Raw genomic sequence first — 27,064 nt, 5'->3', positions numbered from 1 at the left:
GCCCCTGTGCTGGGCTCTTGGGAAGGAAGAGGATAAAATCCTCCCCAGACAATCCTTAACCTTGCACTGAACCCTCCGCTGCCTCCAGCAGCCGGTGTAAGCTCTGCTCTTGCCTCACTGGCTCGTGACTCTTTGTGTCTCAGGAGCTGACAGGATGGCCCCGGAAGGATGGGGCCAGCTGAGAGTGAATTAGGGGAGCTGTTGGTTTAATTGGTAGTGTCACAGTGTTAGTATTTAGTATTATGAAGTAGTGTCACAGTACTCGTGCGTGCGGGCTGGGCGCTGAGGGAGTAGCAGATCTTGGGAGCTTCCAGCCTTCCTGCTTAGCAGATGTGAGCCCTTTGTGTCTGAGGTGGTGCTGGGGTGTTTCTGTGTAAAGGCCGTCAGTACAAAGGCCTCATCCTGCCCCCTCTGTGGGGTTTTGTCTTCCTCAGCATCCACTGCTCATGGAGCTTTTCTAGGAATCCCCCAGTCTCCTCAACTGGTTCACAGTAACTCCCTCTGTCTATGGGCTTTCCCTTTTCCCAGCACCATCTGGTCCTGCTTTGTTGGCTCTGTGTGTAACCCCAAACACATCATCTCCATCACATCGAGGGCAGGGACTTCCCGGGCCCGGAGCTCTGAGGGTGTACCAAAAGGTGCCATCTCTGAAGCCAGGTTTCACTGCAGGGTGGAGCTGCGGTGCTGTGTGCTGAGCTGGCCCTGCTGCTGTGCCAGCCATCGCTCTGTGAAGGGCACTGGGCACTGGCTGGGGCTCTGGGCAATGGGCACTGGGCACCCTTCTCCTGGGGCTGTTTCTGGCCCCTGAGACATGCAGGGCTGGGGCAGGGAAATGCATCCCGTTCCTAGCTCACGAGGTGCTGAGTCCCTGCAGCTCTGTGCATGCACACAGCAGCTTGAGGCAATCTAATTACATTGTGGTGATCCTGCCTGCTCCGGCTCTGATGGACAGGGAGGAGGAAGGGGGCTCTGGTTTCTATGGGAGTAAGTCTCCAGTGCACAGTCACTTGTCTCCCCAGCACTTTCTCCCTCTGCTCCCTCATCTGCTCCAGGTGAGCATGTTTTCCAAAGCACCTCTCATGTCTGCAGGTACCTCTGAGCCCATTGGGAATACACATCCCGGTCCTGCAGGAGGTCATGGCACAGGAAAAGGGTGGCTTTGTGCCATCCCACTCATCCCATGCTCATGGCGCTGGAGCCTCTGTCCAACAGACACAGCTGAGGCCACATCCGAGTGGGCTTCAGCTTGTGAAACCCCAGGACTGGCTGCAGGCGCTGGTCCAGAGCTCAGCACCAGCTCTTTGGCTGTCCTTGCAGTGGAAGGGCAATCATAGGATGGTTTGGGTTGGAAAGGACCGTAAGGTCATCCAGTTCCAACCCCCTGCCATGGGCAGGGACACCTCACACTCGAATGACGGGTTGGTCTGTTTGTCCTGTGTAAACTGCTGCTCAGTGCAACAACCACCACCCTCGACTTCTGCTGCTCCCCTCCCCACCCCAGAGCCCCCACACCGAGGCTGGTGGTGCCTCCTTCCCTCTTCCACTGCCTGCTGCAGTGGGTGTGTGACGTGGATGGGACTTGAAGCTGGACAGGGCTGGTCCTGCTGCCCCATTCACTGTGCTGGTGACACTCTGCTTGCTCAGCACATGGCTGGGTTTTGGAAGCAGGGATGTGCACGTCCAGCAGCTGCAATACCAGCTCTCCCGAGGAGGGCATCTCACTGGGTCACCAGCAGCAGTAACTTGAGGTCTAAGACTGCTCTCAAATCACCTTGGAAGGCGGCAGACATGCCCAGCTCCTGGCATCTCTATTTTTACTTCCTGCAGAGATGGATAGGTCTCAACTGTCTCCTTTTATTTCCAGCCTATGGCACATAGTATGTTGCTAAGGATGTATCTGGCTGGATGTGAAGCTGCCCACTTCCCAAATCCCTGCGGGACTGCAGGGTGCAAGGCTTCATAATTCATTTCTTCTCTGCTTGCTGCTCTTTGCCTCCTCCCTCCACTTCCCTTCTCTATTTATTCAGAGCAGCCTGGGTGCACAGGGAGCAGGAGCATGGTAACCTGGGCACTGGTAGCACTGGATTCCAGAGGCATTTATGGGTTCCTTTTAACTGGAACCGGCCTGTTCTGTTGTAGAAACGTCTCGTTTGCTTTGTCTGCAGCTTGGCACAGAGGTTTCCTTGGGAAGGTTCAGGCTGTGCATTCTGCTTCCTGACAGTGATGCTGAGCAGCTTTGCCCCTCAGGTGGCTCCAGTTGCAGCTCTGGTGGTGCTGGTTTCCCAGAGCTGTCCCACTGTCCCTTTTTAGCTTGCAGCTGCCCCAGCTCCACCTGCCTGAGCTGTGGCCATCAGCTGCCCCCATCCCTCCTCCTGCCTGTGGGCAGGAGCCCATACGGATTGCCAGGAAAGTCCCCAGTATCTTCCTCTGCCTGTGGGATGCTTGTGGATTTCATGGTGAGGCTGCTCCAAAACCTGCTTAGAGATATAGAATCCCAGCCTGGTTTGTGTTGGAAGGGACCTTAAAGCTCCTCCAGCTCCAACCCCTGCCACGGGCAGGGACACCTTCCACTAGAGCAGCTTGCTCCAAGCCCCTGTGTCCAACCTGGCCTTGAACACTGCCAGGGATGGGGCAGCCACAGCTTCTCTGGGCACCCTGTGTCAGCGCCTCAGCACCCTCACAGGGAAAAGCTTCTGCCTAAGAGCTCATCTCAGTCTCCCCTCTGGCAGGTTAAAGCCATTCCCCTTGGCCTGTCCCTACAGGCCCTTGTCCCAAGCCTCTCTCCAGGTTTCCTGCAGCCCCTTCAGGCACTGGAGCTGCTCTAAGGTCTCCCCTTCAGGAGCCTTCTCTTCTCCAGGCTGACCCAGCCCAGCTCTCTCAGCCTGGCTCCAGAGCAGAGCTGCTGATCTGACCTGTGGAACCTGGCACCTCTCAAGATAACCTGGAGGAACAAGAGCCCTGTAGCTGCCAGGCTTTCCTGCTTGCTTGCTCTGTGGTTGTGGCAATGAAATGTGGGGGCTTTCGGGCTGCCCTGGATCTGCTGTCCCCCTGCTTTGCCCACCCTGGGGAGAGCTGGGGATCTGCTGCCTCCTCCAGGAGCCTGTGGGATGAGCTGTGGGGTGATCCCTGTATCCAGCCACAGCGCCTGTCTCAGCCATGGAGCAATGCAGACGTTGTCCACCCCATTTCTCCCCCAGTGACGTGCAAGAAGCTCATGCTTCTGAAATAGATTGGAGAAGATGCTCCATAGCAAATCCTCTGCCACCTGAACTGCTCCGAGGCTTGCCCTATACCTAGTGACTCGGTGTGCCTGGTAACGTTACACTGGCAGCTCTGGAGAGCATAAAGGGGAGGGTTTCTCCATTAGTGTGAAAAACTGCCTTCAAGCTTTTCAGCCTGAGATGTTGCTGTCTGGCTCTTTGCTTGTCCCCTTGCATCTGGGCTGGCAGGCCCAGGGTCTGTGATGGTCAGGAATGCCACTGGAGAGGGCAGCAGGACTGGGACCCCCAAGAGCCCCAGACCTCTCCTTCCTCCAAGACCTGTCCCTCTTCCATAGGCAGAGGCTGGCTGCGACCACACCAGTTTGGGATGCTGGTTGTTGAGAAGCTCTGGAGCTGACAACTCCTGTGCCTGTGATGGACAACTCCTTACTACACACAGTGAGACCTTGAGACACAGTTAAGTGCAGCCCTGATGCTGGTTACAGGGCTTCCATCATCACAGCAGGGGCCACCAGGCAAAGGCTGGCTCTGCATGTCCTACTGCAAACCCACTGCCTTTGCTCACTGAGCCTGTCTGCTGCGGGAAGGGAGATGGTCTCTAACATGTATGTGCCTGAACATTCCTCCCACCTGCCTCCCAGGAGCAGGAATGCCTCAGCACCGCAATGCAGCAAGCTCACATTCAGGACCATCATCCCTGTATCTGGGCGTTGCAGCAGATGGTGGTGATCTATAAACTCCTGTGGTGAAGGGAGCCTGAGGGGGAGCCTGTTGCTCCTGAAGGATGTGAATGTTCTGTGGATGTTCTCCAGTTCTTGGTTGGGTTTTTCTTGCTCTCATCTCCTGTGTGAAAATGTGGGAGTGGAGCAGTTGAGTCTGGGCTTGATTTGACTTAAGCCATCCAAGTTCTGGGCTAACCTGAAGTGGGACAGGCTTGTTGTGAATCCAGAGATGTGGCAGTGTGTCTGAGGCGGAAACACGTGAGCTGGTACCAATGTGTGGGTACCATTCCCTGCTCCTTTGGATGCAGAAGGCCCTGCATGGTTTTGGCTCTGCCATCTGGCAGAAGAGAGGGTTGGATGTCCCAGACCTGCAGAGGGGTTTGGGGTGAGAGGGGACTGGTGTCTGCTCAGACCACATGCTGTGATGTGGGCAGCTCCAGTTGGAGGCCACGCTCCCCTGGAAGTGCCTTGGAAGTGGCAGTGCACATCCCAGACACACACAGGTGAGCTGCTGAGTCAGCATTGCTGCTCTGTTGCTGTGTGTTAATGAGAGTTGGCATCTGGAGCTGTTTATCCATTGCCCTTGAGTATAAAACAGCGCTTTGACTGCAACAGGCTCTGGTGTTCAGAGTCGTGATCAGGCTGGGAAGGTACAATAGGAGATCTGATGGGGGGAGGCTGTTCTTCATTGTGGGATGAGAGACTTCAAGCGCTGAGGAGCCCGTTTCACCTGAATGCATGCAGCAAAGCGCCAGTAGGGCACTGGGGTAAGAACAACCCATTCCCCCTGCAGAGAAGCCTGGGTTTGGGTTTCTTTCTGCCCTGTCCTCAGTCAGGGTGGGGAACAAGGTCATACCAGCCAGGCAGGAGCTCTAGAGAGCTTTTGGGGTGGTTGTGTGCAGCATCACACAGCCCTTGGTGTCTGGGGAGGCGCACGGCTGAGGAGGCGTGGGGAAGGGGAGAGCTCTGAAGCCAACATGGATTGGCCTCCTGCCTCCCAGGGTGATGCTTCCTGTGAGACACGGCTTGGATAGAGGAGAGCAGATGGGTGAAACAGGAGAAGAGTCTGTCTGGTAGCTCCTGCCAGGAGAAGCAGTCGCACAGCAAATCCAGTGAGGGAGTTCTGTGGGATCCATTGAAGCTGCTGCAGAACCCAGTGACAATGAGGACAGGAGATGTTCAGCTGGGAGAAAGCTGAAGGCCCGGTTTGTGCTGTGACCGGTCTGTCTGCATCCCCCCTGCATGGGGGCAGGCTGCAGATTATCTGCTGTGAAACAAGGCCAGGCCATCACATTTGTCTCTGTGGTCCAGTGTTAACATCAGAGCTTGATTTCAGCCTGCTGTGAACTGGCCAAGGCTAACTGAAGAGGTACTGTGGGTACCTCTTCTGAATGCCATTCTGCAGGGTGGGCTCTGGGGTGGCTTTCCCAAGGCAAGGCACAAGCATAGCTCAGTTTTACCCTCCTTGCTTTGGGACCATCAGATGGCATCTCCGGTGCTCCCAGACCTTGCTGTGTGGCTTTGCTGTGAGTCCTGAGTCTCTAACAGGAGGAAGAAGCCACAGTCTTTGCTGTGAGCCTGAGTGCTGAGGCTGACGTGCATGTTGCTTCATCTGGGAGCGAACTAAGAGGGTTATCTCTTGGAGAGCTGGAATCAGTGCTGCTAAGGGTTTCACAGTGCAAGGAGGCCAGGACTTAAGGTGATAACGTCTGGGAATAGCACTGGAGTAGCAGGGAGCATGCAATAGTGTTGAGAGTAAAGGGAAAACATGCTTCTGAAATGGAATGAAAACATGACCCGATTCCTTTGCTCTGTGTTTGCACCTTGTGTGTGTTTCATGAGGCCCTGCTCCTGCACAAGTACCTGAAGCAAGTCTGAACTTGAGGTTTTGCTTTCTCCCAGAGCTTACGGGCGTGCTTTCTCTCCACAGCCATCAAGGTGAGCTGCGTTGGATCCTGTGGGGTATCTAACAAGATCAATGACACAGCATGGACCGTGGAGGAGCAGTACTTTAACAGCACGCTGTCGCTGGCAGACAAAGGTAAGGTCCACAGCGATGTGGTGATCTGTGATTCTGAGATGCTCAACAGGAATGAATTGCCAAGATTTCAGCATCTTCTCGATGTGCAGTACCCCTTCACAGGCTGCCTAGGACTGTGCACAGAGGATGGGAGCCAGTATTAGAGATGAGAATAGCTTAGAAGGAGCTGTGCAGAGAAGCATCCTGAGTAGCTGCAGAACTTGGCAGCCACCCCGCTAACACTGCTCCCATGCTCTGGCCCTGCTCTGCCTGAAACTGAGCTGCCAGCAGTCACTTCTCCACTGTTTCAAGGCCTTTTGGGCTCACTCTGCTCTGCTTTCTATGTGTGTTGGCTGTGGTGGTCACAAAACACTGATCAGAGCTGGTCAGCAGAGCCCGCTTGCAGGCCAGGAGCAGTTTGCACTGAAAGGGCTGCGGAGCTGTTGCTTGTCCTCCAAGAGACATGGCAGGAACAGCCTAGGACAAGTTACCCCCACGAGGTGAGATGCCCAGAGATAGCAGTGGGGTTGTGTTATCCTGTGGGGTAAATCGACACCAGCAGGCTCTGGGGACTCTGGCCTGGAATGAATGCTGTCTTTCTGCTGGTAAATAGGTCAGCTCACCACAAATAATTCATGCTGTGCTCTGGCTCCTGTTGAAATCAAGACGGGCCAGTGTTCACCTGCCAAAGGCAGTGGCTGTAGCAGTAACTGAGCCATGGCAAAAGCCAAGGGTGGCAGGAGCTCAGCCCTGCACTGCTGGTTTATCTCGTAACAGGAAATGGGTAAACCTGAAGTGGCAGTTCCTGCTGGCTCAGCAGTTTTCCAAGTAGAGCTTTAGCATTGAGGGGAGACTGACCTCATCCTCACAGCAAGTGGCAGGAGCACTGCTTGCTCCCAGGGCTGGGGAAGGGAGACAGCCCTGTGCCTGGCTCATAGCCCAGGGGCTGCAGCTGGAGGTGAACTGCCAGGGAGGGCAATGAGAAACCTTCCTGCCTGGGTCTGGTTGTGGTGCTGAGCACAGGCAGAGAGCCCAGCTGTGAATGTCAGGGTAGCAAAGTCCCAGAGGATATAAGGTGCTGCAGGCCACCGAGCTGAGGTGGGAGCTGCAGGCTGCGGATGATTGTGGTGTTCTGGAGAGGTTTAAACCTGAACTGCACTGAAAACCCCACCTGCCAGCTTTTGTTTCTAGGATTTAAAGATCCAAGGGAGAGCTGTGATGCTGTGGTTGGTTCTGTGCTGGTAAAGCTGAGCAGTGGCAAAAGCCAAGCAGGAGGTAGGAGTGGGAAGGGTGGATGTGCTGTTCGTTGGCTGGGCAGCCCTGGGAGAGTTTGATAGTCAGGTCTTGTGAAGCGGCCCTTGGGAGCTATCCCCTTGACAACTAGGGCCAGTGTGGAAGGATGCAAGGGAAATACATTAATGGCTACACCCTTTCATGGCTCTGAATTCCACAGACAGCCTAAAGCTGGTATTCCCAGCTGGTTTTCCAGTTCATGGGCAGCCCTAGTCTTTTAGCTGTTAATTTCTGGCCCGAGGCTCTGTGTATCACCCGGTGCAGTGCTGCTATCTGTGAACTGCCACTGTTACAGACTGCCAGCCTGAGACTTGAACGGGTGCCCAGGGCAGGGCTGAGCTCTGTGCTGGAGCTGCTCCTGGAGCTGCCCAGCTCGGTGCCAGGGGTGTGATGGGACAGACCGGGCTGGCTGAGGGCTTCCAGAGCTGTCACAGCTCCAGGCCAGTGAGGAGAGAAACGGCAGTGGAGGACTTGTAAGGACATGTAAGGGATGAGGGGAATGGCTTTAACCTGCCAGAGGGGAGACTGAGCTGAGCTCTTAGGCAGAAGCTCTTCCCTGTGAGGGTGCTGAGGCGCTGGCACAGGGTGCCCAGAGAAGCTGTGGCTGCCCCATCCCTGGCAGTGTTCAAGGCCAGGTTGGACACAGGGGCTTGGAGCAAGCTGCTCTAGTGGAAGGTGTCCCTGCCCGTGGCAGGGGTTGGAGCTGAGTGAGCTTTAAGGTCCAACGCAAATCATTGTTATTCTGTTGTGACTTATCAGAGATGTAATGAATTGAAGGGAAAACGTGTCCTTTAGGACTGTAGAGTCCTGTGCTTGAAAGCTGAGGTGTGTTGTACTGTGGTTACTGTCTGGTGTTGCAAACCTACAGTGTAATTATGGAGAAAAGCCTGGTCCCAGCTACCAGCAATCAATCCGGGGCACTGTACCAGGTACCTGGTCACTGACCTGTGTGTGCTCTTCTGCTGTCAAAGGGGACACAGCCACTGGGACCAGCCAGCCTCTGGCTCCCATTGCAGGGATGCAGCTACGGACAGGGTGGGCATGTCTGTGCATGGGACTATAACCAAGGGCAGGAGTTGTCCGGGACTTGCAGTGCTTGTCCCATGTCTGTCTTCAGGCAGGATCTGGCTGATCCCAGCAGAGCGAGTAGTGGGATGTACATGGTAGGGGACAGCATGGATCTGCCTTTGGACCTGTGTCTTCCAGCAGAGATGGATTTGAAGCTGTCTCTTGCAGTTACACTGGGCTGTGGGGAGTGGAAACAAGAGCCTTGGCGCTGGCACTGCCCCAGCCTGTAGCATGGGGAGCAAGATAACTGCTGTCACAGCCTGGCTTGACACTGGTGCGTGTCTGGACTGGTGGGGCTGCAAGAAGCCAGGCTGCTTCTCCATGTCCGTGCCTCCACACGTGCCTGGCTCTGCCTGCCTGCCTGCTCCAAGGGGGCTGCTGGCAGCGTGGTGCCTGGCTTGGCACAGCAGCAGCAGGGCAGGGGTTTGCTATGGGGCTCGTGCAATGGCCCGGTGCAGTCAGGGGCTCAGCACTGACTCAGCCACAGCATTTTTAGGCTCCCCTGGAATAGCTCTCAGCTGCTCTGGCCTTTCCTGACCGGTATGAAGCAGCTCCAGACGGGTAGACCCTCCCTTGGTGCCTGCTCTGCTCGAAGCTGTCCCATTCCCTGTGATTCCAGGCAGGAGCATTCCACAGGGACGAGCTGCTCTGGTGTCTGCCAGAGAAGCTGTTTGAGGGGAGCTGCCTCTGGGGACCTGCACCCTGTGCTCGTGGATGCTCCCTGGGTGCCTCCCTGTAGGTCTGACACCCGGCAGGCAGGGGAAACTGAGGCAGGAAACACTCGTGGCTCTTGGGGCTCAGGGTGTTGAGCTCCCTGATGGGTGATCGCAGGAGCCCAGGTGAGTTAATGGAGTCAGAAGCATTTTGAGCATAGAACATGGGGCCAGGCCATGACTCTTTCCCTGGCCAGCGTTTGACAGCCACCAGTGAAAAGCAGCATCACAAGAAGAGATTACAGTGGACAAGTGCTGTGGTGGTATATGGGACAGTGCTGTCACCCCCTGGGGTGAATATGTGCCCATTCCTCAGGTGAGGGCTGGCTGTGCCAACCCTTCCCCCTCACACCTTGAGGGGCAGAAGGCAGGGCAGGACCATGGGAGGCCCCATGTGTCAGGTGGAGGAGCGCTGTGAAAGCATCCATCAAGGGATACAATCACAGACCAGTGTGTGCTGGAAGGGACCTTAAAGCTCCTCCAGCTCCAACCCCTGCCATGACAGGGACATCTTCCACTAGAGCAGCTTGCTCCAAGGCCCTGTGTCCAACCTGGCCTTGAACACTGCCAGGGATGGGGCAGCCACAGCTTCTCTGGGCACCCTGTGCCAGCGCCTCAGCACCCTCACAGGGCTGCCCAGTGTCACCTCCCAGCAGCACAAATGGAAAACGGAGGAAGGGGAGAGCTCAGAGGACTCTGCAGTTCCTGGTTCCCCCTTACAGCAATGCTATTACCTCTGTTTCTGAACCTGTGCATCAAGGGGGAGCAGCAGCTGCTGGGAGGGAGCTGGCAGCAGGGCCGTGCCCTGGGGTGCAGGGTGATGCCAGGCTCCCTGTGGCACCATCCCCAGCCCTCTTGCAGAGGCCTCATCCAGCCTGATAGCATCACCTTATGTTAGGGGAGGCCCTGGTCTCCCCAAGGCCATGCAGCCAATGCACCTCTGGCTTGCCCTGGCACGTGGCTCAGGTACCTGGAGGAGTGCAGGAGGCAGGCTCAGCCTGGAAAACAGCCCGCCTCGCTGCTTCCCTGCCCACATCCTGAGCAGGAACCGAAAATCAGTGATCTGTGCTTTTGAGGACACGAGAGGGGAAGGGGAGAGGGGGTTTGCAGAGCTAGGGAGGCTTGGATTGCTCTTTAAGCAGCTAGGGATGACTGTGTACTTCACCCACGTGCCTCTGCACTGAAATAAGTGAGGGGGCACCTCGTCCTCTGTCGCATCAGCTGTTGCTGTATTACACACTGGGTTGGGGTATTTTAGGGGTGTACACTGTATGAGAAAGGAGGCAGGCCCTGAAATAACCCAGATACAGCCTGCTTTGCAACATAAGGCACTTATTTAAGGCACTGGCCTCATCCTTAATTTCCCTTCTCATCCCCCACCTCGGAGCAGCATCTGTGGTGAGGGGGACTTGGCCTTGCTCTGAGCATCTGCAGGTTGGTGATGGGTGCTTTCGCTGCAGAGAACCCCGCTCGTGTCCCTGCTTGTCCCTGGTGCTTGTCCCTGCTCGAGCACAGCAGTGTCTGTGCTCCGGGAAAGCCTCTGGCTGGGGCTGAGCAGGCGCTGGAGGCAGCAGGGAGGTCACACAGCTCTCAGGGGAGGCTGAGGCGTGATTTGCTTTTCCCACTTGACAGCCGGGGAGCTGGAACAGTGCAAAGCTCCTGGAGCAAAGCAAGGCCAAGTGCAAGGTGCTGCTCCTGGGTCGGGGCAATCCCCAGCACAAACACGGGCTGGGGGAGACTGGGTGGAGCAGCCCTGAGGAGAAGGACTTGGGGGTGGAGGGTGATGGAAAGCTCAGTGTGAGGCAGCAGAGGGTACTTGCACCCCAGAAGGACGTGGAGCTGCTGGAGCAAGGCCAGAGGAGGCCATGGAGATGCTGCGAGGGCTGGAGCAGCTCTGCTCTGGAGCCAGGCTGAGAGAGCTGGGCTGGGGCAGCCTGGAGATGAGAAGGCTCCTGAAGGGGAGACCTGAGAGCAGCTCCAGTGCCTGAAGGGGCTGCAGGAAAGCTGGAGAGGAGCTTGGGACAAGGGATGTAGGGACAGGCCAAGGGGAATGGCTTTAACCTGCCAGAGGGGAGACTGAGATGAGCTCTTAGGCAGAAGCTCTTCCCTGTGAGGGTGCTGAGGCGCTGGCACAGGGTGCCCAGAGAAGCTGTGGCTGCCCCATCCCTGGCAGTGTTCAAGGCCAGGTTGGACACAGGGGCTTGGAGCAAGCTGCTCTGTGGAAGGTGTCCCTGCCTGTGGCAGGGGTTGGAGCTGGGTGAGCTTTAAGGTCCCTTCCAGCACAAACCATGCTCTGAGTCTCTGTTCCTGATGCTGGTTTCTCTTGGGTTCCCCTTTTACAAAGAAATGCAGTAGGGGCTGGGGAACCGTGCACGTGTGGGGGGTGTTGGTTTCTGTAGGTGTCAGCAGTGCAGTACTGCACCGGTTGCACTGAGTACAGAATAGCACCGCTTGTGCCCACAGTGCTGCTCTCTGACAGAGCTGCCTCTTTTGATCCGATATAATGGAGTAATTCAGCTCTGTGGGGCCTCTCTCCTGCTCCTCTCCCCTCCCTTACTGCAGCTACAGCCTTATTCAGGCAGAGGAGCAAGTCCTTCGTGTGCTGGTACCCACACGAGCTGCTCTCCTTGTACACCCTGCATCCCTGCACACACAGCTCCTGCCCTGTGGATGGGTTGTGCATGCAAAGGTTTTCATTCCCTTTAAACCCTGCTTGCACCTGAGCTGAGCTGTGCAGGGAGCTGGCTGCAATTCCCAGCTGACCTGACCTCTGGCAGCTTGTTCCTCAGTGGGAATTCCTGGCTGCTCCACTCACACATTTCTTGCACAAAGAGCTAAAGAGGGGCAGATGTGCATCACCTCCTCCCTGGGGTGGTTCTGTGCCGGCCTGGCACAACACCTTCACAGCCAAGAGCTGGCACAGGGTCAGGATCCTGGCTTGCAGCTGAACTGTGAAAGCTCAGTGACCACAGAGCAGGCACTGGGAGACTGTGCTCTGTTGTTCTGTGCTCAGGGATCGGTGGAGGTGACAGCAGGGATGCTCCTGCCCAGCCCATGGCGAGGGCTGGAGGGTGCCCACGGACACTGCTGCGCTGTTAAGGATGCGCTGGTGCCAGCTCCTGGCCACAGCAGCAGTAACTGCAGGTTGAGCCCAGGAAAACCATGTGGAAGGAGCTGCAGTTGCCTTGGGTCGCAGCAGCTTCCTCAGCACTTCCCAGTTTCTTGCCTGAATAGATCAGTGTTAATCCTTGGAGGATTTTTGCAGCGTTGCTGTACTGCCACATCCTGCTAATTCCCTAAAAATGGCCCTGGAAACGGCTGGCACAGGGATTTCTGAGCAGCAGAGCCCCAGGCTCAGTGCTGGGCTTTCTGGGGTGTTTTCCTCCTTTCACTGCACCTCCTGTGTTACAAAGGTTTGTGTCTGCTGCATTAATCACATTGGAGCACTGAAGGTTGTACCTACTGCGTGTTGGTGTGAATGCAAATCCTGTGTGAGCGAGTAGTAGGGCCAAGAGGATCCTGGGGTGCATGGGGAGCAGTGTGGCAGCAGATCAAGGGAGGTGATTCCTCCCCCTCTGCTGACCCTGGTGAGGCCACATCTGGAGAACTGCATCCAGTGCTGGGCTTCTCAGTACAAGACAGACAAGGAGCTGCTGGAGAGGGCCCAGTGAAGGCCACAAGGATGCTCAGGGGTCTGGAGCATCTCTGATGAGGAGAGATTGCGGGAGCTGGGCCTGGTTAGTCTGGAGAAGAGCAGCCTGAGAGGGGATCCCATCCATGCAGATCAGTATCTCAAAGATGGGTGCCAGCAGGATGGTGCCAGACTCTTTCCAGTGGTGCCCAGTGACAGGCCGAGGAGCAATGGCCATAAACAAGTTTCACCTCAACATGAGCAAGAACTTGTTTCCATTGAGGGTATCAGAGCCCTGGCACAGGCTGCCCAGGGGGTTGTGGAGTCTCCCTCTCTGGAGCCATCCCCAACCCACCATGGACACATTCCCATGTGCCCTGCTCTGGGTGGCCCTGCCCTGGCAGGGGGTTGCACTGGATCATCTCCAGAGGTCCCTTCCATCACAGGTGATGCTGGGATTCTGAGCTGCTGCTTTGAACAGGAGCTTGGAGCCAGCTGGGGACTGCTCCCTTGCTGCTGGACACCAGCTCTGCTGGGGAGCAGGACAGCTCTTGTTTGAGCAGAGCTGAACACTGAGGCTTCCCCAGCAGCTTTGGCTGTGCTCGCTGGCAGGGCACATTCTGGCTCCCTGTGAGGCCCCTGTGCCTGCTGCAGGGATGGCACAAGCAGGCGTGTGCATTTCCCCTCATTCGCTGCAGTTTGTAATCCTGTGTTCGCCTCATCCCCCCGAGGCTGAGCTGGAGTCCTCGCTCTGAAGCTGCAATGGCCGGGCATTGCCTGGAATGCCCTGGCACAGCCAAAATTCATGCTTCCCATCTGACGTCCCTGATCCACCCTCTTGCGGGCTACAAGAGCTCTGACCTTCTTGCTTTTACATCCAGTATTCGATTTTCTGGGTTGTGAAGGTGGATGAGGAGGGCAGGGGGAGCAGGGTGCTGCGGCCAGGGCTGCAGTGAGTGCTGGTGCTTCCTGTACCTGGGGGACCACTGTCCTGTGGCACAGTGTGGGCGCAGGGCTGCCTGTTTCTCCACCTCGAAGTGGAAGCCACAAACCTGCTGCTTTCCTGCTCTCTGCCTGGACAGTGAGAGAAGAGCACCTGAGCAACAGCATCAGCAACACTGGCATCACTCTCAGCATCTTCAGAGGAACTCACCTTCCCCGTGGGAGACAGAGGGCTGATTTTAGGCAGCAGGAAGACTGTACTGCTACAGGCAGTGGCAGGAGGACCAGCAGGTATCTTCCCTGTACTGCGTGATTTGGCCAGCACACTTAATGCATCACTTGCTAAGTAGCCAGAGAGAAAATGCCATATGGCCTGGCCTGCTGTTCCTCTGCTAGAAGAACCAGAAAATATGTGTGCTCCAAAGGCACAGCTTGTTCCTGCTCCAGCATCCGCATGTGCAGCAGCAGGGAGCAGAGCCACTGCCCCCTGCTTGGCAGGTACTGGCCAGGAGGGGTGGAGGTTGGGTCAGGAGCCCTATTACAGGGGCCTGTAGCAACAGGCCAAGGGGGAATGGCTTTAACCTGCCCGAGGGGAGACTGAGATGAGCTCTTAGGCAGAAGCTCTTCCCTGGGAGGGTGCTGAGGCGCTGGCACAGGGTGCCCAGAGAAGCTGTGGCTGCCCCATCCCTGGCAGTGTTCAAGGCCAGGTTGGACACAGGGGCTTGGAGCAAGCTGCTCTAGTGGAAGGTGTCCCTGCCCATGGCAGGGGTTGGAGCTGGGTGAGCTTTAAGGTCCCTTCCAACCCAAACCAGGCTGGGATTCTATGATTTCAGCCACTCCTGGCTCCTGTGCCTGCGGTGCGGGGTCACCTTCCAGGCTCCTAGGTGTGGTTATGGAACAAATGGTATCCTCTTTGGGGAACAGGGGGAGCAGTGTATGGAATATGCATCTCTTTCGCCCTAGTCTGGCCATGGATGAAGGTTGGTGGGCAGAGGTGTGTGTGGTATCACACACTGTGGTTGCCTGGCCTGCAGCCTGCTGCGTGCTCAGAGCTCTGGGCTGTCTCTCCCAGCACACCAGGGGGTGAGTTCACAGGGGTAACAAGGCTCGGCTGAGCCTGTTGCGTTTGTGCATCGGTGATCAAGGCATCTCCCAACCCTCCTCTGGATCCTCTCCAGTGCCTTCCCCCTGCTGCCCCCAACCTGGAGGTCCTGGCTGTGTCATGGTGCTGGTCAGCCTTGTGGAGAGCTGCTTGTGACTGCCTGTGGCTTCCAGCTCCACAGGGATGGAGGAGCCAGCCTGGGACGAGGTGTTTGGCACCTGTGGTGGCACTGGTTTGAACCTGGCTCTCTGGTAAGGCTGGCCTGTTTGCTTGGGCCACTAAAGGAGAAAGCTGCAGACAAGCCCTGGGAAGCACAGGCAGGATGCAGCAGGTAGGGCTCAGCGTCCTTGTGCGTGTGTGGTTGGTTCCTCCTGAGCCCCAGGAGGTTCCTGCTCTCATGCCAGGGCAGAGGCTGCCAGAGGGCCTTGCCCAGCCTCAGCTGCTTCTCCTTGCTCTTGGAGAGATGATGGCTTTGAAGGGCTGGCCACTTCCTCTGCCTGTGCTGCTCAGAACCAAGTCTTTCAGCACCTGAGCTGTGGTGGAGTAAGCTCGACTTGGATTTAACAGTGTAAACAGGGACGTGGTCATCTCGCCCACACAGGGTTACGATGGTGTCATGTTTTCCCTGTGGTTGAGCAGTGGTGTGCCGGTTTGCAGTGAGATGAGCACAGGGAAACCTTTGTGGGTTGCAGCAGAGCTGTCTGCAGGGAGAGGATGGTGCATCCAGCCCTGGGTGGGCTCAGGGGCAAGGCCAGCTTGAGCTTTGCCTAGAAACCCCATAAACCCTAGGGAAAACCCCTGTGTTTCTGTCCCTGCACCGCACACGAGGGTGACCACAGATGCCCCGAGTGCTGCAGGATGGTGCTGCACTGCTGGGGTCTGGTGTTTCTTGCTGGGCTGGGCTGTGCTCCCCGTTACTGGTGACGTTCTACAGGCTCTGATTGCAGAGCAGAGCACCCCTGGGCCTGGCATCACCAGCTCACCTCCTGGGGACCCAGCAGAGGACTTGGGGTTACCCCTCTGGATCAAGGTGTTTCTTCTGTACATGATCAGACCTCTTTCATGTCCTCTAGTACCCTCTAGAACCACCCCTCATCCCGGTGTGGAGGGGAGCAGCTGAGCTGTGAAAGAGAGAGTCTGTTTGCTTCCAGGCTGGATTTCCCCACCGGATTTAGGGACATCTCCAAGGTCACTCTCTCCGCTGTGCACTCGAGGACTGCTCTTTCCACACTGCTGGCTGCTGCTGCTGCTCCTGCTGCCTGGCTTGGTTTGTTTCCCAGCCTGTCCAGGGCAGCAGCTCCTTTCCCTCCAGGAGCGTGTAGGGAGGATGTTTCCAGAGGCCGTGCGGGGGCCGCTGGTGGCTGCTGGCTCGGCTCCTATCGGAGGAAAGGCTGCAGCAGGTACGGCCCCGCCGCAGCGCTCTGCTGGTGCAGCCGCCTCTGCTGCCTAATGACTTTCCCAAGGTATTTTTAGCTGCACGTAAACTTCAGGAAAAGCTTTTCTGCAGCCAAGCACACTGTGGCCTTTGTTCAGGTTTCTGGGAATGGGGAGGTAATGGCTCAGAGCGGCTGCAGTGGCTGGCACAGCCCATTCCCCTCACAGTGTGGTTGCTCACAAACGGCTCAGGAGCCTTCCAGCCTGGTCCATGGGGCTGTAGAGACCCCCGTGAGTGATGCTGACCTGCTCACACCCGTGCAGTCTCTGGCTTGGTTTGGCAAAGCTGCTGGTTGAGGAGCAGCTTGGAAAGGAGCTGTCACAAAGGCTGCTCCTCCTGGGCATGCTGGGGTGTCCATCAAAGGAAACCATCTCACCTCTGCCCGCTGCCAGCCACTGTCTGTTGCAAAGTCAACTTGCTTGTGCAGTTGGTACATTAAATGTCCTGTTCTGTGGCAGGGAGTTGGAACTTCAGGTCCTTTCCAACCCAAACCATTCTGTGATAAATAGCTCCGGTGCTTTCTGCTTCCACACCAGTGACTTCTGGAAATGCCCACTCCAGGCTGCTGAGGGTGTCCCCAGCCAGACACAGGCTGAGCATGCTGCCACCCATGATAGCCCCTTCACCAGTGACCTCCCCAACAGCTTCTGTGCTTGCAGTAAGGGCAGGAAGTGCAGGGGCTCAGCTGGGAGTTACCATAGAATCAACCAGGTTGGAAAAGACCTTTAAGATCATCAAGTCCAACCTGTTTGCCCGCTGTCTAGCAAACGAACCCCTATGCAGTGGTATCTGTACCGGTGTGTAGGATCTGGGTGCTTGGTCCAGCCTCCTGGAGAATCCCTGTATGTGGAGGATCTTGAGGCATAAAGATGCTTCTCTCCCTTTGGGATGAGACTGTGGGCTGGAAGGAGTAGGTCTGAAAACAAGAGCTATTGCTTATTGCCTGCAGCATCTCTTTGCTCAATGGAGTGAAGAACAGAGCAAGAGCATGCTGCGTTCCCCTGGCTCAGCACAGGGCTGCAGTCTGGGCTCTGATGGCCATGGGCTGAGTGCCATTGTTCCTGCACCCTCGGTCTGTGTGAGCTGTGAGAGGGCACGGCTGCAGTCTGGAGTAGCTGCTCTTGGTACTCCTCACTGGCTGTGAAGAGCAGGAATGGGCTTTTCCAGCCCTCGTGGGCAGCTTGTTGCAGGCAGGAGCTGCAGGAGGGATATGTAGGCTGCAGATGGGGTCAGAGCAGGTCTGAGCATGGTCTTGGGGTGCTCAGGCTTGGTCTGAGCTATTAGGGTGCTCTGTGCTGTCCTGTGGGCAGTTCTCATCTGGTGACTTAGTCAGAGGCTGGGCTACCTGCGTGGAAACTGCATCAGTGCCACTGAGTCACACGGTGGCTCCAACAGTCAGACTGCATCCAACAGGCTGAGAGCTGGGCCGGGTCAGCCTGGAGAAGAGAAGGCTCCTGAAGGGGAGACCTTAGAGCAGCTCCAGTGCCTGAAGGGGCTGCAGGAAACCTGGAGAGGGGCTTGGGACAAGGGCCTGTAGGGACAGGCCAAGGGGAATGGCTTTAACCTGCCCGAGGGGAGACTGAGATGAGCTCTGAGGCAGAAGCTCTTCCCTGTGAGGGTGCTGAGGCGCTGGCACAGGGTGCCCAGAGAAGCTGTGGCTGCCCCATCCCTGGCAGTGTTCAAGGGCAGGTTGGACACAGGGGCTTGGAGCAAGCTGCTCTAGTGGAAGGGGTCCCTGCCCGTGGCAGGGGCTGGAACTGGATGAGCTTTAAGGTCCTTTCCAACACAAACCAGGCTGGGATTCTCTGTGAGTGATGCTGGCCATATGTATTGCTGGGAGAGCGTATCGAGTGCCTTGCTTGCTGCAGCTGGGAGAGACCTTGAGAACCCCTGGGTTTCTGCAGGGTGTTAGAAACCGTGAATGCCAGGTGCTCACAGGTTCACTTCCAGCTGGTTTTGTTGGTGCACATGAGCTGGGCAGGATCTCAACCAAAATGACTTCTTGGATCGTGCTGTCTATAGTGCAGAAGGGGGAATTCTACTTTGTGGAGTCTGGACTTACCCTAAGGGTCCTGGAAAGGCTGTGAGGTTTCATGCTCGTAGCAGGAGGCTTGAAATCACTGTTTGTGTGTCCATCTGCGGGTCAGAGAGCTGGAAAGCCTCCAGCTGTCAGTGGAAACTCAGTGGCCCCTGCCCTCAGAGACTCCCATCTCCCTTCTGCACCCAAATACCAGCACTTGCTCCCTCTCCCTCCCAGATGGAGCGAGTCCCCTCGCTGCAGTGCAGAAGCTGCGCAGGAGAGTTGGTGCACTCCGATGTGTCAGTCCGCTTTCCAACAGTAAGGATAACGCTGAATGGTGCCCAATAAAAGGCAGGTGCCCTTGAGGCATCGCGGCCAGGCTTTACCCTGTCCCCAACACGCGAAGGCCGTTAACGGAGCGGGGCTTCCGCCGGGGGCCGGGAGCAGGTCCCCAGCGCCGCCGGCAGGGCGGCAGCGGTGGCTCTGTGTCTCCACCTGGTGACAAGAGCGGGCGTTGCAGCGTGGGCGCCGCAATCCGGGTTTACCTGGGGGCCGGGGTGGGCGGGAGGTGGGCGCGGTGCGGGGGTGCAGGGAGCAGCCCGCTCCTCCCGGCAGGACAAAGCACGTGAAGGCGCGCCTCGGGTCTCTCCTGTGTTGCCTTTGCAGCGGTACCCGGCGGGATGTCTGTCCTGGCCCAGAACCAGCCAGGCTGGAGGAGCCCTTTAAGCCCATCCACTCCAACCGTTCCCAGCACTGCCAAGGCCACCACTAACCCATGGCACTGAGGCCTCGTCTCCACGCTGTGTGAACACTTGCAGGGACGGTGACTGCAGCCCTGCCCTGAAGCTTATACTTTGCCTGCCCTTGCCCTTGCCCTGCAGACAGGGTGCTCACTGCCGGGGGTGTCCCTGAGGAATGGCTGAGCGAGCAAGGGGCAGAGCTGCAGCTCTCCATAACGTGAAGGATGCACTGAGTCACACACCAGCTCCCCCGGGCAGCAGTGTCAATGGGACGGCTTTACCTTCCTTTTTCCCCCACCTTCCCATGTCACTTTATCCCCTGACAACAGGACGTGCTGTCAGCTCTGTGGTGCCAGTGCTGCCGAGGAGCAAGCTGCCTCCTCTACACAAGAGCTGGCCGGATTGAGTCTTGGTTCCCCCAGCAATAGTCTTACAAAGCAGCATAAACGCAGGCTGGCTGGCTGGGAGCCCAGGTCTGCTCTCAGCACTGCCATTCCTCTTTGCACGTAAACATGTGGGTGAACTTTGGTGCTTTTCTTACTGAAGGCAACCCTGGGAGGTGCCTGATGTCACCAGATCACAGTGCAGGTCCAGTTCAGCCATCACACTGCCCTGGGAGGGAATCGGAATCCAGATGGGAGTGCTGGAGGGTGGATGGGGTTGGGGTGTCTGAGTCTGTAGCTGTCGTTTTAGCCATGGGCTGAGGCTTGGGGGTGCATGGTCTGCACCCTTGAGGCTGCCATTGCAGAGCAGGGTATGGTTGAAGAAAACCAGTGCTGAGGTTTTAACGCTGTGGAAATCTTCTCCTCAGGTCCTTAGAGATAAAGAAGCTCTTCCCTGTGAGGGTGCTGAGGCGCTGGCACAGGGTGCCCAGAGAAGCTGTGGCTGCCCCATCCCTGGCAGTGTTCAAGGCCAGGTTGGACACAGGGGCTTGGAGCAAGCTGCTCCAGTGGAAGGTGTCCCTGCCCGTGGCAGGGGTTGGAGCTGGAGGAGCTTTAAGGTCCCTTCCAACACAAACCAGGCTGGGATTCTCTGATTCTGTTGGGCTGAGGTATTGCAGGTCCTTTCTTGGGACCAGGAGTGGGTTTAGCTCTGGGAGATGGACCTCTGGTTCCAGCTCCTGAGCACTCTGCAGTCTGCACAGAGCTGGGTGGGTGGCTAAGGCAGCTCGATGCCCACCAGACCTCCCTTCCACCCTCAGACAGTGCCTGTGCTTTCTTGCCTTTCTCCCAGCTGGCTTTAGCCTGCTTGAGGGTAGATAAGCACACAGCATCCCTTCTCCATGCCCTGTGTCAGCAGTGTGGGCTAATCATGTGCTACGGTGCTGGGATCCCTCAAACCCTGCCCCAAACTACCTTATTTATAGGATATCAATGGAGATCAGTCGTTGGGAATGGAGACATCTCCCATCCCCAGGAGGGGTGTGTGGCCGCAGAGGCTCATGTTGGCTCAGGCTCTCTCATTGGATCTGGAGTTGCCCAGTGGGTGCAGGCAGAACAAGTTGTGTGGTGGTCCCTGTCTGGTGGCCTCCCTCACCAGGTGACACCATCCCATGGCCACAGCCTGCCCCACTGACCTCCTACTCTTGTTTCCCACAGGGGTCCTGACAGCTGGAGAGCACAACTTTCCCTTCCAGTTCCTGCTGCCAGGTATGATGTAGATAAAGGGCTGAAGGCACTTCCATGGGAGCCTTGTCTTGTGCAGCCTCTCGGGGTGTGCTGAGCAGGACTGGGGGCATGGCAGAGGTGGCTTGGCCCAGGGACACGAGAGGGAGCTTGGACAAGCAGGTACCTTCTGTGTTGGTGCAAAGCCAGGTCTGAGCTGTGGCTGATGCCTCTCCAAGCGTGACCCTGTGGGCTCTCTGCTGTGCACTGGGGCCCTGGCCTGTGGCTTGAAGAGAGGATCTGTGCTCTGGCACCTGTACTTGCAGAGGATCTCTTCTTGCAAGGAGGTTGCATCAAGGTCTCCAAGTGACCTCAAGCATTCAGCCCCAGTCTTTTGGGGGGATTTCCCATGGGCTCTGTCTCTTGGGTCCTTGCAGAACTGCTCAGGAGAGGACAAAAGCTGCTTAAAGGGACTGTGCTTCCAGCCCAGAAACACTTGGCCTGGCTCAGCCTTATGATCCTCTTCTTTCCCTCTCGACTCCAGCCTCTGCTCCTACATCCTTTGAAGGGCCTTTCGGCAAGGTCCTCCATCAGGTGAAGGCTGTGATAGACACACCTCGCTTCTCCAAGGACTACAAGTGCAGCAAGATTTTCTACATTCTCTGCCCTCTGAACTTGAATGACATCCCTGACATTGAGGTAAGAACAAGGAGCATGGCTGGGACGTGCCGAGGCTTCGGCACTTGTCGTGTGTCCTGTGTGCTGTCTGGAGAGTAATTGTGGGGTTGGACAACTCCCTGACTGTGCAAGAGCAGGACAGGGACTCCTGATCCCTCCTACCTTGATGTCAGTCCCTGCTCCAAGGGATTTTTCAGTCTTCCATCTGTTGTTTTAAAAGCTTTAGGTGAATTTTCAGCACGCAGAGGGAGGTGTTGGCCAACAGCACCAGGTGCTTGTGAAGAACCCTCTTTGGGGAACTTGCTTTGGAGGGAAGAGCAACTAATAGGACTAATAGCAAAACTGGGGAGATGGAGGAGTGAGAGCTGTTGTCTGTGGTAGTGGTGGTTCTTTGCATCCTTTTAGACCAGATATTTCTGCTTGTGTGTTTTCAACCTCTTGTTTTCTGGGGGCTCTCTGAGTCTCTTGAGCCAACATCTCTGTTTCGCTGTCCTGCAGCAGCCCAACACGATGTCAATCACCAAGAAGTTCAACTACAAGCTTGTGAAAAGTGGTAACATCATCCTGACTGCCACCTCGGATCTGAAAGGGTACATCGTGGGCCAGGCTATCCAGCTCCGCACCGACATCGAGAACAAGTCGGGCCGGGACACAGGGGCTGTGGTAGCCAGTCTGCTCCAGGTGAGCATCTAAAGGCTGGTTCTGGGCTTGTGCTGGCACTGCACGCCCCGAGGTCTCTAGGAAACTGGGGCAGTTCTCACCCTCACCCCTGTGCATCTCTGCTGCGTGTGGCTGGGAGGGGACAGTGAGGAGTTCAGGCCCCTGGCTACATCTGATTCTCCCTGCCTTACTGAGGAAAGAGGTGGTAGAACTTGTCTTGCTTGTACCGACTCAGTCTGTCAGGTAATGATGGGTATTTCTGCTCTAATACGCACGTGAGGTTTGTGCTCCTGCTTTAGACAGCAGTTGGGTGGTTTTGTTTCCTGACTTTTGTGGGAGACAGAATCCCAGCCTGGTTTGTGTTGGAAGGGACCTTGAAGCTCCTCCAGCTCCAACCCCTGCCACGGGCAGGGACCCCTTCCACTAGAGCAGCTTGCTCCAAGCCCCTGTGTCCAACCTGGCCTTGAACACTGCCAGGGATGGGGCAGCCACAGCTTCTCTGGGCACCCTGTGCCAGCGCCTCAGCACCCTCACAGGGAAGAGCTTCTGCCTAAGAGCTCAGCTCAGTCTCCGCCCTGGCAGGTTAAAGCCATTCCCCTTGGCCTGTCCCTACAGGCCCTTGTCCCAAGCCCCTCTCCAGGTTTCCTGCAGCCCCTTTAGGCACTGGAGCTGCTCTAAGGTCTCCCCTTCAGGAGCCTTCTCTTCTCCAGGCTGACCCAGCCCAGCTGTCAGTCTGTCTTGAGACCACCTGCAATCTTTCTGCTGTTTTCTCCTGTCTGTACAGAAAGTGGCTTATAAATCCAAGCGCTGGATTTACGACCTCAGGACCATTGCAGAGGTGGAAGGCTCAGGAGTGAAAGCCTGGAAATGTGCAGAGTGGAAGGAGCAGATCCTCGTTCCAGCGCTGCCCCAGTCCATTCTGCAGGGCTGTAGCCTCATCCATATCGATTACTACATCCAGGTGAGTCCATCGGTGCTCCTGGGAGCCCCAGTGGGCTGGGTTGAGCTCAGCTGCTGAACTCTGTGGATGATGTGGGTGGCCCTTGCACCAGGTGAACCTTCTCAGTGCAATGTATGATGAAGAGGACACCACTGTTTTTCCTTCTCTTCCAGGTGTCCCTCAAGTCTCCAGAGGTTTCAGTCACGCTCCCCATTTACATCGGTAACATTGCTGTGAACAGGGTGCCCCTGAGCCCCTCCCGGCCCATCCAGCATGTCCCATCTGCAGTGGTACCCAGTGCCCCCCCGGAGGAAGAGGAGGCTGCCAGCGGTTACCACTCCATGGACAATGTCTCCATCCCCACCAAAAGCCATTCTCAGCAGCAGCCCTTTAGCTACGCCCCAGGACTGAGCTTCCAGGAGATACGGGTGGACTCAGAGCAGACGGGCTCCCCAAACCACCCCACGCTCTGCCTGTCAACGGGGGCCACTGTCCCTTACTATGCCGAGGGGAACGTGGTGCCTGTCCCCACCGCCAGCTCCCTCATTTTGCCTCCGGAGTACAGCACGTGGGGTTACCCCTATGGTGAGGATCCAGACAGCCTGGCAGTGTGCTAGGAAACATCTCCTGCCACAAGAGTCTCTGCTAGCTGTGAGCTGGGGGGGGATACAGGGATGTCAGTCAGCCTGCAGTCATGGCAGAGGGGATCACTGGATCTCTCTGCCTGCTTTAGCCTCTGGAGAAATCCCCTCTCACAGCTGTCAAACTGCTGTCCATTCCCACATGTGTACCCATGCCTGCCCTGGGCTCGTTGTTGTGAGAGGATCTCCCTGTTCTTAACTGAGCTTCCAGCCTCCCACTGAGAGAAAAACTCCTTGGCTTGTGGTGAGGCTGGTGGGAGCCGAGCCAGGAAAGTGATGTAACTGGAATCTTCAGTCTGAGCTGGAGTGGGCCTGCAGCTGTGAGGGTGGGAGCTGCGAGACTGTCCAGGCTGGAAAAGCTTGGGAAATCCCAGCGTGATGGATTCCTGGAGCTGTGCTTCTCCAGGCAGCTGGGGTGGAAGAGACCGGCGGTGTCTGTTAGCACAGTCCTACCTGAATAAACCCATCTGTTAGCACTGGGGGAATGAGATGGGTCACCTCAGCCCTGGCTCAGGGTGCAGGGAGCACGAGGCACTTGTGGTCTGGAGGTAATGGAGGTACGCGAGGATGCTTGTGAAGAAGAGGGAAGAGACAGGACTTGGAGGTGCTTTTAACCCCTGCAGGCATCGGGACAGGGATGGGGCTGCCTCACTCAAACCCTGCCTGTGCACTACATAGAATCACAGAGTGGTTTGGGTTGGCAGGGACCTTAAAGCTCATGAAGTTCCAACCCCTGCCACGGGCAGGGACACCTTCCACTAGAGCAGCTTGCTCCAAGCCCCTGTGTCCAACCTGGCCTTGAACACTGCCAGGGATGGGGCAGCCACAGCTTCTCTGGGCATCCTGTGCCAGCGCCGCAGCACCCTCACAGGGCAGAATTTAACAGCTTTGAAGTTACTGTCAGAGAGTCCTGTGCCACGTGTTAGCACACACGGGGTGAAGGGAACCTCCCGAACACCCACCACAACCACTTTATTCCTTCTTCTCCCTGCAGAGGCACCTCCATCCTATGAGCAGAGCTGCAGCAGTGCCAACTCCAGCATCAGCAACGGCAACTGACCTCCCCTGCTCTGAGTCCTGCTGGTGCTGCCCACCCCAGTGCCACGGTTCAGCTGCCTACACCGAGGTCTGGTACAGCACGAGGCGTCTCTATCTCTCTGGCTGCTTGGTGGGGTAAATGGCAGGGCCCAGCCTGGGCTTTTTAAGTCTCTTTCTAGGGAGGGGGGTAGGAAAACCAAAAAGCGCAGCTGGAGCAGCCTGTGTGTGCATAGGAGAGGTCTGGGAAACTCACCTGCTGCTACACTAAGGGCTGGAGGACTGGTTTAGCCCCAGGGGTGGCCTCTGCAGCAGCCTGTGTTTAAAGTACTGTAGTCAACACTAACTGCTTTACTATCAAAGCACCTGCGATGCCTTATCTGAAATGCTCCTGACTTGGCATGTCTCCACTGTAGGTGAAGGCTGGGCTGGGTGGACTTTCCTCTTGTCTTTAGGGGCCGTGTGCTCTCCAGAAGTGGTTTTGAGAACCCTGTCCTCATAGGGCCTAAGGGTAGCTGAAACAGGAGGTTTCTTGGAGTGAGCAGGTTTGGAAGGTCAGGGACTCTTCAAGAGCCAAAAGTCCTCCCTGTACCTGTGCTGTGGGGTGAGGGACCTGCAGCCTTTGGTCCTCTCACAGTCTGTGAGGGGAGGAGAGCAGGCTGGGGCACTCACTCCTAACCCAGGAGGCCCTGCGGAGCTGTGGAGGGAGCCCAGTGTTACCCTGGGTGCCCATCACCCAGCCTCTGGCCTTTCTCAGCAAAGGGTGACTCCTCTGGAAAGCCCTGTAAGAGACAATCCATCCTGGCTCGCTGCAGGCTGCATCACTTGGGATGAGCAGCACTCGTCAGGCTGCAGTGATGGGACACCCCAGATCCCCGTGTCCCATCTCCCACCCTGCAGGGTGCCTGCTCCATCCCAGCTGCCTTCAGCAGGCCAGAACTCCATGACGATCAAGTTAGAAAAGTCCTGTCTGATGCTACCTCTGAGTCCCTGCCCATGGAAGCCCTTTCCTTTGGGATGACCCTCCCTGGAGGCTCAGCCTGGTGTCTCACAGGAGCACCCAGCACAGCCAAGCCAGGGCACCAGGGTGCTTGGCCTGGCACTGCTCTCTGGGTGCTGGTTGACCACTTGCCTCCTGAGCTAGATGAGGAGAGGGAACAGAAAGCGCTGCGCTCCTGGACCCGGCAGGTCAGGGCTGAAGCTGATGGATGGAAACCTTTTTCTTCCATGCTTCTCTCTCCTCACCTCCTTTTTTAAGCTTTTTTAGTATCAACTGCCCAGGCTGAGGAAACCACAACCCCAGGGCACGGCTGGTGCAGAGCTTGGGCCCCTCTGAGCACTGGTCTCACTCCGGGCAGTATGGGACAAAGCTCTGGGGAGCAGCACAGCCTCCCCTCCGCCCCGCACACCCGCTGCAGCTGGGGACAAGCCTGCTTTGCACTCTTCCTTTGCAAATGCTTTTAGTTTGGTTCATTTTAAGTGTTGAACTGCTTTAAGGATAGAGAAGGTGCCGTTCTGAGCAGTGCTGGCACAACACGCACCGCTGGCGATAGAATGATTGTCATTGTCCCCGAATATATATATATATATATGAGATGAAGTTTTGTTTTTAATGATTGAATTCAGAAATACAAATTTTAATGCTGTATTTAATAAATTATTCTAAGAGAAACGCTGTGCTTTTTCATCCATTGCTGATGCTTATCCATGTGCCTCTTCATGCCAAACCCAGGGATGCACCGTGCTGGGGTGTGACAAAGTGAAGCACGTTTTTACTCTGGCCACAGGAGATGCTGACTTCTGCTGACACCCAGCACAGTGCAGCCTGTCCAGTGTCCCAAAGCCATGGTTTGTCCAAGTGGCCCTCTTGGGCACTTCTCTTTGCTGTCCAACAGGAGAGGGATGGGAGCACTGGCTCTCCCTTCAGGAGGATGGAGATGGAGCAGCCAGGGTCTGGCTGGAGGGGCTGGACACCACCTGCCCCTGCCCTCTCTCTGATTCCATTTGGAATCAACGTGTTAAAACTGGAAGAAGGTTCCTCCCCACACGCACAGTTTGGTGACACCATGGCTGAGGTGCACAGGTGCTAAGTACTGTCACTGTGAGTAGCCCGAGGTGTGAGCTGGGTCTCAGACATGAGGATGCTGCTTCACTCTGCTCAATTCATGCTTCTGCACAGCTTTATTATTCAAGCCTCTCTCCTTTGCCTGCTGCTCTGTGCCTGCCATCAAAAGCATTCTTGATACGCAGGGGGACAAAGGCAGGAGCTTGGTTGTGATGGTGCAGCTCTTCCCAGCGCTCTTCCTCTTCCTCCCAGTTACCTGAACCTGTTGTGCCTGGCTCAGCCCATAGCTCCCGTGGCCTTCCTTGCTGTCAGCAGTTTGTATCCCTCCTTTCCTCAACCCAAACCCCTTCCACACTTCTGGACAAATCCCAGGGAGCTGTCAATGCTCCTGGCCCTGCTGGGTTGGCCTCACATGCTCCTGGCCCAGCTGGGGGCCAAGAGAGGCAGCCTGGGCTGGGGTTGGGTTCCCGGTTCCTTGTTCATCCCCGGAGCTGAGCTACTGGTGTCATGTCCAGCCCATGTTCCTCTGCTGGA

The 27,064-nt window shown here is 56.6% G+C and overlaps 1 protein-coding gene across 2 annotated transcripts in view; it reads left to right on the top strand.

Moving 5' to 3' along the window:
• The window catches only part of ARRDC1 (arrestin domain containing 1), a 36,781-nt gene extending 10,644 nt beyond the window's left edge, over positions 1-26,137 (top strand). Inside the window, exons 2-9 of one of the 2 annotated variants that reach the window (XR_009968852.1) lie at positions 5,874-5,984; positions 20,506-20,556; positions 21,056-21,210; positions 21,688-21,870; positions 22,634-22,810; positions 22,963-23,374; positions 24,425-25,069; positions 25,111-26,137. Coding sequence is in view for 1 of the 2 variants with exons in the window: in XM_062640344.1 (XP_062496328.1) it covers positions 5,874-5,984; positions 20,506-20,556; positions 21,056-21,210; positions 21,688-21,870; positions 22,634-22,810; positions 22,963-23,374; positions 24,425-24,489 (1,154 nt within the window). In the remaining variant the exon portion in view is untranslated. Of the gene's footprint in view, positions 1-5,873; positions 5,985-20,505; positions 20,557-21,055; positions 21,211-21,687; positions 21,871-22,633; positions 22,811-22,962; positions 23,375-24,424 lie in introns of both variants that reach the window. The other variant, XM_062640344.1, reaches the window with a different exon arrangement.
• Positions 26,138-27,064: the final 927 nt, after the last annotated feature.

The sequence above is a fragment of the Pezoporus occidentalis genome, unplaced genomic scaffold, assembly GCF_034315485.1.
Source record: "Pezoporus occidentalis ecotype Australia unplaced genomic scaffold, CSIRO_AGI_Poc_V1 ctg64, whole genome shotgun sequence".
NCBI classification, from domain to species: domain Eukaryota; kingdom Metazoa; phylum Chordata; class Aves; order Psittaciformes; family Psittacidae; genus Pezoporus; species Pezoporus occidentalis.
The sequence above is the reverse complement of the archived record's forward strand: the minus strand, read 5'-3'. Positions and strand labels throughout refer to the sequence as shown.